The 19,224-nt window shown below is 39.2% G+C and overlaps 1 protein-coding gene across 1 annotated transcript in view; it reads right to left on the bottom strand.

The window, feature by feature from the left end:
- Nucleotides 1-19,224, bottom strand: part of OSBPL10 (oxysterol binding protein like 10) — a gene marked incomplete at both ends in the record, with an annotated part of 113,792 nt that overhangs the window by 55,896 nt on the left and 38,672 nt on the right. The window contains one exon of the mRNA XM_084279831.1: nucleotides 10,633-10,824. Coding sequence (XP_084135957.1) covers nucleotides 10,633-10,824 — 192 coding nt within the window. The remainder of the gene's footprint in view (nucleotides 1-10,632; nucleotides 10,825-19,224) is intronic.

The following is a 19,224-nucleotide window of genomic DNA, read 5'->3' as shown; positions in this document are numbered from 1 at the left end:
TTGTACCAAAACACAACTAGTAAGTGCCAGGTTCCCCCACTGAGAGCTCTTTCCTTGAGCATTTGCTAATCTAGTCTGCTGTATTAACCATATCCTACTAATACTCATCTACAGAGACTTTGACTAATTATCAAAAATGACTCCAGGGGAGTAGGGTGTTGGGATCTTGAGGTAAAGCCTCAAGGAAGAGAAAAAGCAGACAGTGGCTGCCATGGTTGCTTCTCCCACCTCAAGTTGCTTCCAGTGATCCAGAATGAAAAAAATCAGAGAAACAAAAGGAAGGGGCTTGCAAGTTCAAGGAATTCTTGGACAGCATCTGGCTTCCACCCAGCCAAGCAGGAAGCACGTGCTTGTTTGAAACACAGAATGCGGCACTGAAAACAAAGCTTATTAAAAATCCCCACAAACCTGGTGGGGAATTATTTTTACACAATATTATTGTAAAAATCACCTCCTAATCTGCAAGGAAAAAATCACTTGGTTTAGTGATTAAATGCTCCTTATAAGCGGCTTTCACTCTAGGGTTCTTCTGAGCAGCAGTTTTTCTTACAGGTTTCAGAAGGATCACTCTGGTGAAGTTAATTGCTATAGCACAGAGCTGGAAAGCCTATTTTGATTATCAGCAATTATGGAACACGTCTGAATTTTAAGCACTCAAAAGAGCACCTAAAAGGTTTCTGACAGTCATTAAGTCAACATCAGCAATCGCAGGGAAACTCTTATTAGCTTACTGCGACATAACATGCTATTGGTAAAGCCTGGGTTTTGTACTCTGAGCGACATCAGTCTTCACAAGAGAAAAGGCCATGTCACACTGGAACATAAAATGCACATTGCAACATGTGTAGCTTCAAAGAGGAGGAGGTTTCTCTCAGAAAATATGTTGCTAGAAAGTGTAACTCCAACTTTTTTTTTAAATTATTGTTATTATTCCATTGCTCCTGGGGATATACAAACACACACAGCCAGAGCAACCCACTATTCCCCACAGCACTTATTAAAATTTTTGATAGACACTTCCAGTGCTTCTTCCCTTTCCCAGCAATGCCTGTACTACCTCTCACCCCCTCTCCCTGTTGGGCACCTAGCTTATAGTGTCCAAGCATAAAATGAAATTTTATTTCTATCATTTGAACAAGTCCCAAGTGTGCAGTACACACTGGAATGATATCAAAGTAGGTATTACTTCCCCATCTTACAGTCAATTCACTTCACATTTTGCAAAAAGCAAGATAATCAAGAATATTTAATTATACCATTCCTGAGCCTTCAATAAAGCATCCCTCTGACTCGTGACAAAGCATTCTAAATCCACCCCTTTGACTTCTCCCCATGGCCCAAAGCTGACTGTCAAGTTGACATCAGCAACTTCACAGCACTGAAGTGATTCAACGCACACTACCATGACTCTGAATAGCCAATTTATTACATAGTGTTACATAGCTGATTTGCATTTATACAGCATCTTCTCCACAAATTCATGTGTTTTATATCTGCCAGCCTAGACCTACCAATAAAACTGCAATTGGATAACTGAGGATCTATGTGAGGAAAACTACAGGCAGTCATGACAGAACACAGAACACGACCCTAAGAACATGCTAAGAAGTATGTGCAAGAATGTAACACCATGTTTCCTGAGCCAAATATATGAACCACAGTAACATTTTTAAATAATTAATTAATTGCAGGTATACATCTGGCATCTACAACACAAAGCTACCTAAAAACGTACATCAATTTCAGGCAGATACAGTTCAGTTTGGAGTGTAGGATGAAACGCCACTACCCCTCATATTATTACCATATTTTAAATACATATTGTCAGGAATCAGATTTGCAACCACACACAGGTAAGCAGCTGCTTAAAAGCATCGGTGTAACACACAAAGTTTCTAAGGCATTCAAAACCTGCAGGCCAAGCATTAGAGATGGATAGAAATAACACCACAGAGCAAAGGCTGCTAGAGGTCAGGGCTTTGTGAAGTAACAGATGACAGTTACAGTATTTCCTATTCCCATTTGTTACAAAATCTAAACGTTTCCTGCATTTCTTAGTGCAGCATGCAGCACTTTGAGTGTTACAAAAGGAGTTGGAGATTGTAGTCAGTCCCTCAATAAACATGTGTACTAATGTAAACTGAATCTATGCTTAAAATATATGAGTCATTTCTATGGTTACTTTCTCCTGGTGGGCATTTGTATAAGTACTTTCTGTACTTAATACCTGAAACTTGGCTAGCCACCTAACATTACATTGTCATCTATTGTCACTGAGAACATTCAAAAATATCTTCTACTTAACAAAAATAGGATGAAAGTTTGGGTTAACAAAATAACCCATGTATCTTGGAAGCAGCAATTTGCATTATAAACAGAGCTGCAGAAGGTAAGTGCACTTTGTCGTGTCCAGGGTTCACTAGGAGGATCAGATCACTGCTGCACCAGCCAGTCACCCAGGAACCAGCACTGACAGCAAGGCCACAAAACACGCAGCCTAATCTGAGAAAATATTTACTGAACTATGTTTTCCTTAAAGCTTCATTTTTCAACTCTAAATTGAAATTACCACAGCGTTTGTGCTTTAATTTTGAAAGAACACTGCTTCGTTGCTTTCCAAAAATCTAGGGAAGTGTATATACATCTATAAAACTGCATATCAGAGAACAACTGAATTCTGTTTTACACACAGAATTAAGTGACAGTTTTGAAGGCATACAAAAGCTGGAGACCGATTTCTCTCGAGCTCCTTTGGGAACCTACCATTTACTTAAAATTTAATGAAATATTTTAATAACTGTGAAGAGTAATCTTAGCTTCTCTGCAATCACTTAAGAAAATGAATGCTGCGGCAGTGTCTGAAAGTAGTACAGTAATACACTGTATTATCCCTGATTTATACATCACCATTTCTTTAAAAATTGAAAATTATCATATTTGTACATGCTTGATTACTGCTAAACTACAGGCTGAAAAAAAACTTAATGAAAAGAAGTAACATTTGCATCACTTATATTTTTCAGATTTGGAGAGGGAAAAAAAAAAGCAGAAATAATGAACCAGGCTCACTCTTGACATAACCTGCATGGACAAACAGTGCAATTTTAGTAGAACATTTGCTCTATGATTCCCATAGCAACCTTAATTCTCCTTGCCTGGGTGTCTGGATTCCAGGATGACTCAACCTTTGCATGAATACAAAAATCAAATGCACAGAACAAGGTGTAGTTTAGGAAGGTGTAACTTATATGCAACTCTTAGCAACCTCAAAGATACTGCAAAGGAAAGGTAAAGACTTGAGTATTATGGCCACCAAGATGATAAAGGGAGTGGAACATCTTCCTTACAAGGACTGGCTGAGGGAGCTGGGTCTCTTTAGCCTGGAGGAGACTGAGGGGTGACCTCATCAATGTCTGTAAACATGTAAAGGATGAGAGTCAGGAGGACAGAGCCAGGCTCTTCTCAGTGATGGCCAGCGACAGGACAAGGGACAGCAGGTGCAAGCTGGAGCATAGGAGGTTGCTCCCTCTGAAGAGAAGGAAAAACTTATTTCACTGTGAGGGTGACAGAGCACTGGAACAGGCTGCCCAGAGAGGTTGTGGAGTCTCCTCAGTAGACACTCAAAACCCACCTGGACAAAAATCACCGTGAATGTAGAACAGTAACAGCCAATTACAATCACACATGGTGATAACAGAGTACCTTACTGACCCCATGGTTACATAGTACTGCCCAACGCAAGGACCAACCAACACCTAATCTAAGCATGGGGGTTGGACTAGATGATCTTCTGAGGTCCCTTCCAACCCCTAACATTCTGTGATTCTGTGGTATTCAGTTCATGTTTATGTGACTTAATAATTACTAGTTTGTAGTAATTTACATTTCCTCATCCCCAAAGTGAGATAGTTACTGCTACTTATTGAGTAATTTTTATGAGCACACATACATTTACTGCATAGGAAGGTACAAGACTGACACTCCCAGAGATTTAAGCATCCCATTTATCCCCTGAGGAGACATGTTTTTACTGATCTTTGCAGTACTACCTTCAGGTAGAATAAATAGCTGTAGGAGAGAAGGCTTCTACAGACAAATCAAATAGCTGCCAAAGAAAATGGCCCGGAAGGTACCAAATAATTTCATCTGTGCCTACATGCTCTAAATTTGCTTTCTCTCCTGTAAGGACATGGACAGCAACCGATCACATTAACATTGTTGAACAGCCAGAAGAAGATTTTTGCACGCTTGCACTGGTACTTTCATACTGAACAAGGAACACACATTCCAAGAACTGGGGCCAATATAAATTCGGAAGGAAGTGCAATGATAACATCTGCCACTGCACCTTTTAGACCTGGTGTTAGGTTTTGAAGCTGGTTTATACTGTTACAGGCTTAATTCCCCTAAACAAATTATAATGGCTCCTGTTAAAACACAGATGGGAGCAACTCCTTCAGAAACAGTTCAGTTGTTAAAGGTACCTGTAACAAATCTGTATTACAATGTTCATCAGTTAAAAAAGCGCTTCTAACCATAGTTAAATAGCTGTAGTTTAACTTACATGAGCATATTCTATGCCAAATAAATACCAACAGCTGAATTAGGCCTCATGTACTTTCTTTTTACTTCTGTAGACTCAGAAGCGACTAGAAGCTTTTCTGCTATCTTTTCTTCACTACCAACAGCCAAGAAGAAATCACTGCTTTCTGAGAAACACCTATGGTTTTGCTTGGGGTTTTTTGCAAGCACTTTTTCATTGTCTGTATTAAGAGTGGAGCCATCAGTCCCTGTTTTCCACACCCCACTCATTGAAATGAAAAATTATGACAGGAAGTTTGCAAACAAATGGAAGTATAATACACATGTTGCATATATAGATGTAGTAGTATTAAGATGTAACCAAATTGGTAGTTTATTTTCTGACCAGCATCCATCTATAGCTACAGACAGACTATTTTGTATAGAATTTGATGCATTTGATATAAGAGGATCAAAAGGATGAGCCTGTACTTTTAATTTATTAAAGATATTGTGGGGTAGGAGAAAACTATTTTAAGTACAAGCCCAGCATGTACCTATCAAAGGTTCCTCCTCTGGTTTTCTTCTCTTTCCAAAATTACCACTCACTGTACCACCACATTCTCTGATGAACTGGACAGAAGTTCAGATTTCAGACGTGAAATGCTATCAACACTTTCTGCATATCTATTAAACTACCAAGATGAAACTACTGTGTAACTGAGGGATCTCTAGACAGTATTACTAGTTTTGAAGTGCAGGAAGAATCTAGTTCAGAGAGTCAACCACAAACTCCCAACAAGAAAGCAACACAAAGCTACTTTTTCTACTAGAACACGTCTAGAACGAAACACAGGTATGCCTTTATCTAATTAGCTTTAAAGCTGTCTAGCAGAAGCACTTCAGTACAGACATGTCACTGCCCATGGCAGGGTGGTTGGAACTTGATGATCTTTAAGGTTCCTACCAACCCAAAGTATTCTATGATTCTGTGATATCTATCTGTGGTGCTACAGCAACCACAGCACGTGGTTCAGGTCTCTCTCTGACAGGCCAGAAAGGCTGACATTAGCATTGTCTAGCACTTTCTCTTACATCCACACTTTTTAGTTCAGTGAGCACAATGACTGCAATTTCATCTTCTAAAAGCAAGTATGTGATTTATTAGCCATGTAATCCTGATGGCATCTTTGTCACAAAGCTAGCTCTCATCTTCCCACACTCTAAAATCAAGATGAGATCTGTCAGTGAAAGCAACAGGTCTATACATAGCACTCCTCTCTACTTACACAGTTTATCAAATTAATCAAAGTTATACATCTACTTTCAAAACCACTTAAATTATTAGCAGGGTTTTTTTTAAATGTTCCTTGTGCATACGTCTCACTGTTTATGCACAACGTCCTGTTCAAAGATCCAAACCAGCAGTTCTTTTACATGCACCTTTACTTATCACATAACCTCACAAACATGAAGAGCTACAGCATACTTTTTGCTAAAACTGGCATTAGGTTGCTTCTCTTCTTATTTCTTGCCCTTTATATGTGCATATTTCCAGAGAAAACAAAGGAGGGCACAAAAAATTGAAATAAAAAGCAAAACCTTACTTTGAAAAAGTCAAAAAGTAAAATTTGGCATGAAACAAATCATCATTTTTTCACCCCTACTACCACCTCAAGATTATGTCTTCCTGTGTTCAAATACATGAAGGTCCTGCAAGTCTGAATGTGCCTGTGCAGTGCTATAATTCTGCTAACAGAACAAACAGTTCCCCACAGGCAGCAGCCTCCTTTTCCTGTGTCAATAGCTACTCACAGCTCCTAGTTTTGCTATCCAAATGTTAGTGACATAAAGATGTTCACTTCTCACTTGACAATTCCCAAAGTGTTTTAGAAGCACCTCTTTTTCCTTATACCCACATAAAACTGGACAATTGTGGCCCCACAAAATTGCACCTACAACCTCAATCCACGAAGCCCAAGGTGTTAGCCCTAGATTTCCCTACATTCCAAAGGAGGATGCAAAGACCCACCAGAGAGTTGCATCATTCCAGCAGGAATCAAATAACCACCACATTTATATATGGCAAAGAACATACAAGAAGCAGAAGGACTGTCATCTTACCAAAAAGCAGTCCTTTCCAAATTCTGGAACAACTTACTGGCACATAAAATAGATGTCACACTGGTGAAAGCCACAAGAAATCTGGATCTCGCTGTACCAGCTGTTCGGAAACACATGCTGATGACTAGTCCACAGAGTATCATAAGTTGTAACAAACATCACATTTTCAAAGACATAAGAAATTCCTATATGGACTTTTTAAAGTTAGAGAAAAAAAAATACTTCTCTAGACTTCTTTTTGGTAGCCCCATTTAATTTCTCTACACTTCTTCAGTAAAGTAGTTACTACAAAGTATTCACTCTGCAATTCTTGGTAACAATGGTAGCATTCTTATAAGCAATGGTAACATCAGTTGAGGTTGCACAACCGTCAGCCTCAGCCAAAACAAACCCCACTCCAAGATGCAGTGTGCTGCTGTCACTTAGCTCAGTGGCAGCGAAAATTCACTATGAAGTGTGATGTGGCCACTTGCTTTACGTTCCAGTTAATTTTAACCACCTGCAGTAAAGAACTCTGCCAGTATAACTCTTGCCACAGATTGCTAAGAGGATAGTAATAGGCACAGTTTAAAACACCATCATTCAACTTCAGGACCACGCACATTTAGGTTACCATAAAATCACTTGCTAAGAACCCAGTTGATAGCATCCCTGTAAGGGTAACTTATGGCCCGAATAAAGACGTAGGATCTCAAATAATTCGGTATAAAGCACAACACACAGTCCCATCAGCTCTCTCAAAGTAATGGATGGTGAATTATAGTTTTGATATAATGTTCCATAAATCAACATAGACTGGGCTATTAACATCAAGTTAATATAAGCAAAAATCTGATTTAAGAGAACAATATTATTTTAAACAAAGAAAAAATCCATTATGATTAGAAGTAATTCTCCTGAGCATCTTTTCAATTCAAGGCTATACAAAAGCAGCTTAAGTAGTAAAGTGTTTATAGCAGTCAAAAGCTCCCCATTCACGTTCAATTTTATCTTACCAGACTCTTGGAAAAAGGTAAAGTTCTAATTTTACAACAGACACTTATTGCATACATCATTTTCAGGACCTACACAGTTGCTTTTACTACCTTTGCAGAATTTTGCACATCAGTTTGGTTCTATGTAAACCTCTTCACTATAATTTATTTTACATTAAAATTCTCCTTTTTTTTAAAGGATAATTAAATCAACCAGAGCAAACACCACCAGTTTATTCTTACTGTGAAAGGGAAAAAAGGGGAAAAAGAACAACCAAGTATTACAAAATATCATCGCATTATGTCAAATGTAAGAGTCCCATTTTGTCCTACTTGCAACATGAAGAGATACTTCACTATTTGCAAATAATGTGGCCAAATCAAGGAAAACTGGTCCAGAATTGAGTAGAAATTTCAAGTTCAGCACTTCCTAGGGATATTGTCCAAGCTAGTGAAGTCTGTATGTCCCAAGTCAAGGCATTATTCCTGTTTTTCACGTACCTCATATATAACATTGTAGTGTTACTAAAACACTGTTTTCAAATTTTAAAAGTACAGACTTCTGGTTTTCCAGAGGTACATCAATTCTTTCCATTGATTTAAGTACTGTATTTTAGAGGATGTAAAATTAATGTAGCCCTATTTATAGTACAATAAAAAAGGCTTATTTGCATGTCAAAGGTTCAGTGACTTCATTCTATAATGGGAATGCTAACACAATCTATAAACCTTCTGCAGCCTCTCCCCTTCATCCAAATCATACTGAACAACCTCCAAGTAAAAAGCAAAGATCTTGGTGTTGAGGTGGCGGGGGTTTAACTCTCTTCTTAGAGTACTTTCAGTTCCTATTTCTCCTTGCTTCAGATTAAATAAAAGGCAGATTGACATGCACTTTTTGAAAGGTCTCTGGACCAATCTCTTATAAATAAATTTAACAAGGGAGGGGTAGTATATCTAAGTCACCATCAACCCAAATAGTGAACAAGAATATTCCCTGAAATTTTTCAGGCAGGCAGCACATACCCATATATTGCATTCACTCTGGAAAAGGAGGTGGGGGGGGGGGGGGGAGAAGGAAATGTGCACTGAACTGCAATCTGGCTGCTTTCTTCATCTGGAAACACAGACTTATCCTTTGACAAATTGGAAACAAGATCAGTCAAGCAGCCACTTTTTACATCAGACTGCGAAAGAAGGCAGAAGGACTGACTTTCCCACTGATGATGCTCTTCTTTAAGAAGCAGCCCACAAAAAATCCAATACACAAAGAGGTGAAGTTCATACACCTCCTGATAAAGCTTTCTCAGCTGCTGTTTATCACTGTACTATTTTCCTTCCTTGAAAAACACTTACTTCTTTTAACCTTCAGACATTATCATACATTCAATGTCTAAGATGATTTTTTCTTTATCACAGCCCTCTAAGTTGTTCTCACAGGATTTGGCACTGCATCCGAGATATCAATCACATCAAACACAGCAAAATAATTATCTTCCATGATTACAGATTAAAGCCTTGCAATATTTACCTTTTTGGTATGACATCACATTGCAATATACTGCAAACAAATGAGTCTGCGATCCCCAGGCCTTTTCTATAGGGATTATACCCAGCCACTTATTTTCTGGTTTACTAGAGGCCAGTATTTATTTCTTTATTCCCATGTGTGGTTCTTTGGATCTGTTGACTTTTTCCCTTCCCAACTTATTATGATCAGCACATACACTAATTCTCTCTTAAATTCCTTTCAGTCCTACCCAGCTTCATTTGATAATGCTGCAACAGCTCCCACTGTTTATTTTATTAATAGGTTTCAGGTGCACTCTGAATTAAAACTATAAGACCAAATACATTTAGTAAGGTAGAAACAACTTGGGGGAGATTGGTAAGGAAAGAAAAGATATTCTCATGAAAAACAAATAGATGTGTGTTTTCTGTAACGTAAAGAAAACACTGGTGACAGACAGTGCTCTTCAGAGCAAGGGATGACTATTGTTAATACAATACAGGATACAAGGGACGCTTTCACTTTGAATGTTACCAGAATAAAAACAAGCATTCTTCATGAGGATGTGTAATTTGAGTCTTCATTAGAAGCACAAACTAAGAATTTATTCAAATATGAGAGGTCTCCATTTATAAAACATTTAGGGAGGGTAAACGTAAAAGCAGACTCCTGAGATTGCAATTTGAAAGACCAGGGTACATATTTTAAAGCCATGTAACAAAAGAATGCTTTAAAGCAGCTAGGCTGCCAACAGTTTCTTTGGCAGAAAGGGTGGAAGGGGGAACCTACAAAGGCACTTTTAGAGAATAACAAGAAATCCAGACACAAAGAAATAATAAGGGGTGAAAGAAAGGTGAAAGTAAGCCCAGTCTGCCATACTATTTAAGCTTAAAACTGTACTATTTTTATTGTCTGGAAGACAGACTTAAATCAGAGTATGAGTTATGTACTTCTTAAACCCTGAACAAACTATTTTCTTGTTTGCTTTTCATGTGTTTAGTACGGACAAACCATTCATCACCAAGCCAGCAACTGGAACTTAACAACAGAGCGAAGATTATCCTCATATAGATACAAACTGCTGAGTGTGGGATCTGTGCCTTCTTTCATGTCCATTCACCTGACTTACTCAGCTTGGGCTTTTTCTAGTTCTATTTAAATGCGTCAGGGCCCTCTTTCCAGTCTGAAAGGTTTTGTGGCATGCAGCTGAAAAGAGATGTTCTTCCAGCACTGCAGCACCACGGCAAAATCTGGGAACTGTGGCCAACCTACTTCCTCTTTAAGCATGTACACACACTAATTGTAACACTGGCATAAAAAAGCCTGTATACACCAGCCTTTGAGCTGGTGAACTAGAGATAAAGACAGCCTTTTGCTCAGCAAGAGGACTGAAACAAAGCAAAACAGGAAACAAAAAGAACTGTTCACTTGTCAGACTTGATTGCTTATTCTATACCAAAGTAACTATTTAGAAGTTACAGTAAATCAGCATTTTTTATCTCTTACCTCTCTGACTTCATGGAGTTGACCAGAACGCTGGCTCTTTGCTCTTCGAGCAGCTGCAGGTGATTTGTGATGTGTGATGGTTACAACTGTCGGGCCACTTTGATTCATATGTTTCTGGCCACTAGGAGATGCAGAATTAACTGTCCCAGGTGGCAGCAGAGATGAACTTCTACTTCTTGAGGATGAAATGGTCTAGAACAAGCAATGGGAAGTTGATATTAGCAACCTTTACACAAGGAAATAATTTACAGTTCAGGGTACAGATCTGTGCCATTCCACTTTCCTCACAAATCTACATCTCAAGGTGTAACTGTGCCCAGGACTGATTTATTCCTTCGGAGCCATCTGCACTGCTCAGTAGGAATCTTCTTGGAAACACTATGGCTATCACCTTTGTTCCTTGGATTGTCTGAAACTGACCTCTGCAAGCTCATACATATTAACATCCTGCAAAGGTCTTTAGGAAAGATTTTGCACACAGAGAAATGACAATGCCAGCACAAATATTTTTTTTTATAAATAAAAAAATCATCAGTATTTGCAGCATAAATACTCTTAATGTGCAACCTATGAAATCAGTCTGAACATTCAAGAATTTTCTCTGATCTTATCTAAACCATTTGTCAGTGTTGCCATCTTGATTTGTTTTCTGCAGCCCTCAAACCCAAGTTTTCCTGAAGAAACTGCGATTCTCAGTCAAGCCCAGTTGTGCAAAGAGCACCGTTGGACTTCATATATAAAAGAACAACATAAAAGAGCTTCTCCCTTCTATTTGAATTGTTGATTTCACCTATAATGTTAAAACTGAAACAGAATAACTCTTACCTCATGAAACACAAACCACTTCAGAGAGTGCTGTTTAGTAGAGCTCTCAAAGTGAGGTAAATACACAGCCAGACGGGTGAAATACCATTTCACCTCTGCTACAAACCCCTCACAAGTAAAGATGGCAGTTGCCATCACTATGAGGCAGTACTTCTGAGTCTGCTGGCAGGCAGACAAAAATATTACTTGGGTACAATCTCTCGTATCATCCCCCACAAGTTGAACTTTGCAATTCTGTGGTAATTTTATTAAAACACTCTTAATGCAAGGTGGACAGGTCCCAGCTAGTGCTGGAATTCAAAGCAGACATCATGTTACCACTACTCAGGCTGTAAAAGACAAGGCAGATCATCTGGCACTGCCAACAAGGAAGAGTGATATCAACTGCCATCCCCATGCAAAACTAGACTTCAGGTATTTTTTTGAGGCATTTGAAGGTTTAAAAACGGGCTATCACATTCCCAGTATGCAAACAGCCATTCTAGAACTAAGCATTATTCAGGTGGTCTGGACTTGTATTTACAAACACTTCCAAGAATAAGGGTCTGTCACTGTTTTTGCAATGAATGCCTTCTTTCTACCACGACTAACAGAAGGGTAATAGTAGCCCTCTGGAGAATCAGACACTCAAAAACTATCCATCCTGGCTAATAACTCACAATTGCATTAAAACTGAATTTGACTCCAAGGCAAAAAAAAACCAAAACCCCATGGTGGAATTTGTCAGAAGGGCACAGGTTGCCAGGCTTTTAATTCATCTTCCATTTGAAAAAGCATTACTTAGATATAACTACAGTTAAAATGAGAGCCAGAAAAAAAAGGTATTTGGAAGAAGGAAGGAGATGAGGGAAACTGGGTGCAACTGAATTTCCTTTTTTAAATAGAAGTTTCACAGAATACTACTTTCTGTGTATATACAGCAACAGAGTATACTTACTGATGTCTCTTTTTAAAACTGACTAGCATCAGAATACTTCTAAACTAAATTTATGGTGCAGAGTAAGAACAAGGTAATTTCATTTCTTTTCAGCATAAGATCAACTTATCTTCCAGCTTAATAAATTTTATTTAATTTATTAATTAAATCACTGAAAATCACTGACATTCTAGTACCACGTAATCACGATACTAAAAATAAATGACTGCCTTCATATAGCTAAATGGATCCTAAACCTCAAAAAAACAGCAGCAATGTAAAACAGTAAATTTAGCCATTAGTTTTGCTTGAGAGAAAATGTTCTGTGAGAAGTGAAGTTTTATTATGTTTTGATTTTCTTTGGGGACAGGGAGGAAGTTATAGATCTGCAAATACCAAAAGTAACAAAACAAACATGGAAAAATCCATCTACTGTTTCTGTTTAAATGCAGAATCAGGAATGAATTCTAGGAGAGAAGGAGCTTTCAGAAAAAAGGCAGTTGCCAAAATAACCTCATTTATTTGAGAGATATGTTCATAAATTGAAATTCACATATATTCTAAGTCAATTTCTATATCATTGATACCATTTGGCAATTACACGCTATTTTTCCTCAACACAGTGCTTCAAAGTGCAGTGAACTATCTGCAGCTGACCCACGGACCACAACAGACACCCTGACTGAACTCCCACCTCACATTTTCTCTCATCATGTCACCTAACACAATATGCCTTTCACCAAACTCCACTTCCCTTGGGAATCATAAATTTCATAGTGAACTATTAGTACAACAGCTGCTGGCTACCTGTGATTTTTTTTTACTGGCTTTGTATAATAAATAAGTAATGAACCCTTTTCCAACCAACAGGTAAACCCATCATTCTAGGAGTCTCTTAATCCAGATTAGGTTCTTTTCTTCCCCAGTAAGACTTGCTCTAGTTCTTACCACAACTCACTGGGCTACATCAATTACACTCCTGAACTGTGACTTGAGGCAGAATAAGCAGTCTGTGGAACCACAGTGCATTTCACTAGGTTTGCAAAGGAATGTGGCAGCTCACAGCAAATGCTGGTATACAGCCACTTAGGGCATGGAGTTTGGGAATCCATGGAGCAGTAGAGAAACACCAGGCAGAACAGCCCATCTATAGTTTCAGTAGCAGGTGATGCTCAAAAGGACTGTCCTGCTACAGGGACACCAAGTAAGCTCAAATCTCTACAAACACAAGTTCACAGCCTGGCAAGGACTGACCACACCACACTGCCTGGTGTGCCTGCCACTCAGCTGCATGCCTGTTCTCTACAGTAGTGCTACATCATACCTAGGGAGATACCACCTCTGCTGGTGAGCCCCTCCCTCCCCACTCAGCTCAAGAAAATTATCCATCCCATGCAGCTAATGCAGACAGGAAGACTGGCCATCTTGAATCAGTACACACAACCACAGTCAAATGTGCCAAATATCAGAATCAAATACATTGATTTGAATGGCTATACAGGTCTATAAGCAGATTCTTCATTTTCTGTCCCTTTATATCCTTCATCCATGTTGTGACCTAATGTTTCCAACCACTGTACCAGAAAATCCTGCCAGCCCACAACACAAATTCTCTAGCATCTAATTTGGGATTATTCTTTAGAGAATGTCTGTAACATACAAACACTAAATGAGCTCAGCATCAAGACCTCTAGCAATCCCCTAAGCAAGGTCCCACAGTAAAGGTAAAAAAAAAAAATCAATCCAATTTAGAACTTGCAAAAGCAGGCACACACAAAGCACGAGTAAGTGTCTGCAGGAAGCAGTTTTTACACTCACTCCAAACCTTCTGAAGTGAGGCTCCACTCATCAGTGCCACAGAGAACAACAGCAGAGCACTGTGCCTGCTCCATCCAAGGAGACAGGCACGGCAGCTAATTCCTTCCCATAGCTTCTTCCTGCCACTGATAGAAGAGGCCTCTCCAGTAACTACCCATTTGGTTTTATAGGGACATTTGAATTTTATAATGCACTGTCAATACCTACATCCTAGCCAAATACTTGACTCCTCTTCTGCACAACTTCTATAGGTTAAGCACTGGGAACAGCAGTGCAATGAATCTCTTTTGCACTGATACACAGCTGTGCAACAATCAACATTTTTCATTTTTGTTAAAACCCATGTGATGTTTTACACAGCTAAAAACACTAATTACACATCCAACTACAGCATTCATTAAAGTCACTCTTCCAGGAAATCAAAGCAATGACAATAACTTTATACCTAATCCCCTGCTCCTCCCCGTAGTGCTGCTGGTATGACTGATCTGCCCCTCTGACCACTAGCACATCTCACTTTCTTTGGTCATAGTATTTTCTGGTTTGCAAATAAATAAGTAACAAGAAAGCGAAAAGCCTGATGAAAGGAAGACACAAGTTCTTCAACAATTAGTAATGCATGATGCTAACAGAGAGTCAAGAAATCCACAGGCTGAAGCATCCCAAAAGGATTGCAAATATTCTTTCCCGAGGCTACACAGCTCCAACAGTTTTCCTGCTAATAAAATGGAACTAATGAAAGAATAATAAAAAAGCTAATAAAAGATTCATTTGTAACTTGTGCTCATCTTGGTTTTATGACCTTAAGCTAGCTAACAGTACACTTAGCTAACACAGATTTGGGTTAAGATTCTTTATTCCAGTAGACCGTCCATCTCCAAGATAAAAAAGTAGTATAATGAATGCTTCCATTTGGAGATCAAAATTCTAACAATTAAAATAATGTAATTGTAGAACAGTAAGTTCCAACTACACTAATGTTTTCATGACTCATTCTCCCTGGAGATTGCCCTTCCTGCTCACAAAGAAGCTGAAGTGCTTTTCACCATTTACCAGAAGCAAACAGGTTTGTTTATTTTGGAAGTAAATGCAGTGTTCCAGAGATCAATAAACTAATTTTTGAAGCGAATTGTCAGATCTGTTTATGGCTGATAATCATCATTTTCACAGGCTCTGTGCCACAGATGTTTTTCTGCAGAATAATAAATACTGAAATGACATGCCTTTACTTCTCTGCATATATATATACAGCACAGAACCAATTCCCTGCATGCAGCCTTAAAGCAATGCAAAGTCACACACTATCAGAAAGTAATTACGATTAAGACACCACCATTCATATTTTAACTCCCATCTACTTCTTTTCCCATGCCTCCTAAGTAAACAAACACTGATAAAAGAAAAATATGGACAGAGATCTGTTTAATTTCCATGGCAATAATTCAAAAATATTAAAATGTAATGACTGAATCTACATAACACCCAAACTTCAGCAGTGCAAAGCAATCAGTTTATGATACACTTTGCACATTTGTGTAAAGCACCATCTATGGTACCAACTTTTCTGACAGAATATTACAGTGCTTCATCATCTTCAGTAAAAGCAGACATGCATTGCCTTAAGCAAGAGGCTATGATAATCATCCCATCATAAAATCTTTTCTTTGTCAAAAATCATCTGAGCAAGCTCATGTTCAATCCTAAATGGATTTTTTTTTCCACTTCTGTAGAAGGATTTTGAAAGCAGAGAGCTGTGAGCAACATTTATCTTCATGCAGCTTCCAAAGGGAGGGAAAAAGGTGTCAAACACATACATATCTACAGCCAAACACTGCTTCCTCCTCACCCTCACCACTGCAAGGACTTCCAAAGAATGTTTTAAATAGAAGCACAAATCTTTACTTGACTTCTATAGGTCGCGGACAGGAGGAGGAAGCAGACAAGCACACCAGAGGAGGAAAGAGGTAACTTGCTCAAAAGGAAAAGAGATCTGATATGCACATAACCACCAAAATATCACTCATAGTGATGTGAAACTTTCACTAATCTGGCTTTATGGAAACAATGACCATTCAGATGTTAAAAATAACCAGGGAAAGATCCATTTAGAAATGTAAAGGTATCTCTGTGGCCATTCATTATTAAAGGCAAGAAGAAGCCTGGTAAAACTGAAGAAAGTCCACCAAAAAAAATTACACATCTGCCTCAATATTTTGATAAAAGTGATGACCTCAAACTTTCAGGCATTACTACACATGCTGTTTCATAGTACAGCTAAACTGCTTCTGCAGTTTAGCCACTGAGAGGGCCAGGTTTGGACTTTTTTCTCCACCACCTCTCCATGCTGACTCTGAGGCCCATTGAAGCTCATGGAGAGTCACTCCAGGCAGTTAAACTGGAAAAGAAATGGAAACATAGACACACACATAGAATTTTCTGCTAATTTAGCTCGCCAAACTGCTTTTCCAAAGATGGTTACAATGGGCACCAGGAGCATTGCTTGAGGGGAAAGAGAGCAGGACAGTCCCTCACAGAGACATGCAGTCATCAGGTTAGCTCAGTTTTAAACACAAAGCCTCCTACTAGAAAAGGTTAGATTTTGGCCAGATCCATTTCAGCCCCTTCCATGTAGGGGAAAGGAGAGAGCACTGCGCTGGTGCGGCCTCAGCTCAAGCACTGGGTGCAGTTTTGAATGCCACAGTACAACAGGGACAGAAAAACACTGGAGAGTGTCCAGAGGAGGCAACAAGGATAGTGAAGGGTCTGGTGGGGAAACCTTACGAGGAGAGGCTGCAGTCCCTTGGTTTGTTCAGCCTGGAGGAGACTGTGGGGAGACCTCATCGTGGTCTATGGCTTCCTGATGAGGGGGAGTGAAGGGGCAGGTGCTGATCTCCTCTCTTTGGTGACCAGCAATAGAACCCAAGGCAACAGTATGAAGCTGCAACAGGGGAGTCTTATGTTGGCTATTAGGAAGAGGTTCTTTACTGAGAGGGGCGGTCAGGCACGAAAACAGGCTCCCCAGGGAATGGGTCGCAGCACTGAGCTTGACTTACTTCAAGAAGCATCTGGATGATGCGCTCAGTCCCGTGCTCTGACTTGGCTGACCCCAGGTTAGATTTCATGATCCTTAAAGGTCCCTTCCAACTGAATGTATTCTATGGTTCAGCAAGGCTTTACCACCTGGGGCTGCTGGAAGCAGAGCACAGCTTCCCCTACAGCAGTGTTCATTCCACTCCTCAAAGAGCTGGTGAGATAAATAAGTCCTTTTCAGCAGGATGCTATTTTTGTGTTTCAGATGCCCAAGCTACCACAGGACCAGAAACCAAGTCCGCATAAAGGGTGGTGGCAGAAGGAAGAAAACTGGACTGGCATTTAAAGCTGCAGGGAAGCAGCAGATGAGTTCAGCTGAAAGATGAAACCACACTTTCCAATTTTTACTAGCTCATTTGTGTGAAGCTGGAATAAAGGGGGAGCCTAGCTCCTAATTCTAGCACAGGACTAAGCTGAAAGTTACCACCTGAGCATGATTTAAACCAGAAGTTATTTCACAAGATAAAAGGTTCCTGGTCCCCACCACATTCCTGATACACACTGAGAAATACCAGGGTTATATGCCAATCCAGCAACTGATCCATATGTTGGAATTGAGAGCTGGTATAAAAACCCATGTGTTTGTTTTAAAAAGAATTAACAAGCTTGTGACAATTTGTGGATTTACCACAAAAATTATGCATAAGCCTACTCCTTCTTGGAAGCACTTTATATCACTGAATTCCAATTTGACTAATGCTTTAATTAAACTCTTACAATAATATTCACTTAGCATAGTCTAAAAAACAGCAATCCTATACAGACACAGAAGACTTCTTCCAATACAGTGTGATTTAGCACTCTGGAGGTTGAGCAATCTGTAATTAAGCGAAATGAGACCTGTATGGGAATACCAAGAACATTAAGACTATCTTACAGCATGGGAATTATTTGCCAGAGTACATTATCCTTTTACTGCTTTTTATATCATTAAAATGTAAAATTTAATTAAAAGAAAATTACAGACTTAGCTCATCTTACTTGTTAGCTGTATAGCTCACCTTTGGACCATTCCTTAGGATGCAACTAGTTATAGTCATTAGAATACAAATTTTGTTCGTTTGTTTAAAATCACTGTTCTGCTTCATTCCACCAACACCTCAGTCCCCAGCTGAAGCTTTAAAGACAGTAGGGACAGAAAGTCATACAATGCTACTGTAGACTCAAAGCAAGCAGTAGCTCTGAAAAAGAAAGGAAATCAGTGCTCATCTGGATCCAGTGCAGGAAGATGGAATGGTCTATGAATATTTCACAGGAACAGTGCCACAGTTTCAGCTTTGAAAAAATTTTCCAAATTCATATGTTTTCTTATTTATTTCATTCCAATAATATTATTCACATTTTCAAACCATGCCCTATCTCCACTACGAAAGACCTCTAGCTAAGAGTTGTTTCCCTGGCATTCTTGGGAACCTTTCCACTCTTGGCTGGTTATCCCAGTTAACCTATATCCCACTTGCATAAGATAAAGCATACCCCTCACTGCATAATTTACACTTTTCATTCCAGCTCCTTCTCAAGTGTACAACTGCTAAAAAAAAAAAAAAACACCTAGAAATTTCTGCCTCCCATTCTTTCTGTGAAAAAGGCAACTTTAAGCTGTAGAAGAAGCTGGGAGCAAACACTCAGGCTCCAACTTTCCAGGTGCCTGTTCCCAGCAGAGACAGAGCTTGGATTCTGTTCAAACTCCAGAAGCTTAAAACAGAGTATCTATCTGCCTGCTCATGACAGCATGATGAGAGACAGACAATTTGCACTTATCACTTACTACAGCCCTCAAAGTATTGGGAGAGGGAGGGAAAAGAGATCCAGCCCTGCTGCTGGTAGAATAACATCTCATCATGACAGTCCTATCAGTGGGGTAGGGCTATTTTAACAAAATCCAAACCCACATATTTTTGTAGAGTCCTCTATTATGTAAAAGGTAGTCAAACATGCACCCT

This window comes from Gallinula chloropus (genome assembly GCF_964237585.1).
Source record: "Gallinula chloropus genome assembly, chromosome: 2".
NCBI classification, from domain to species: Eukaryota; Metazoa; Chordata; class Aves; order Gruiformes; family Rallidae; genus Gallinula; species Gallinula chloropus.
This window is presented reverse-complemented; position numbering and strand designations above follow the sequence as displayed.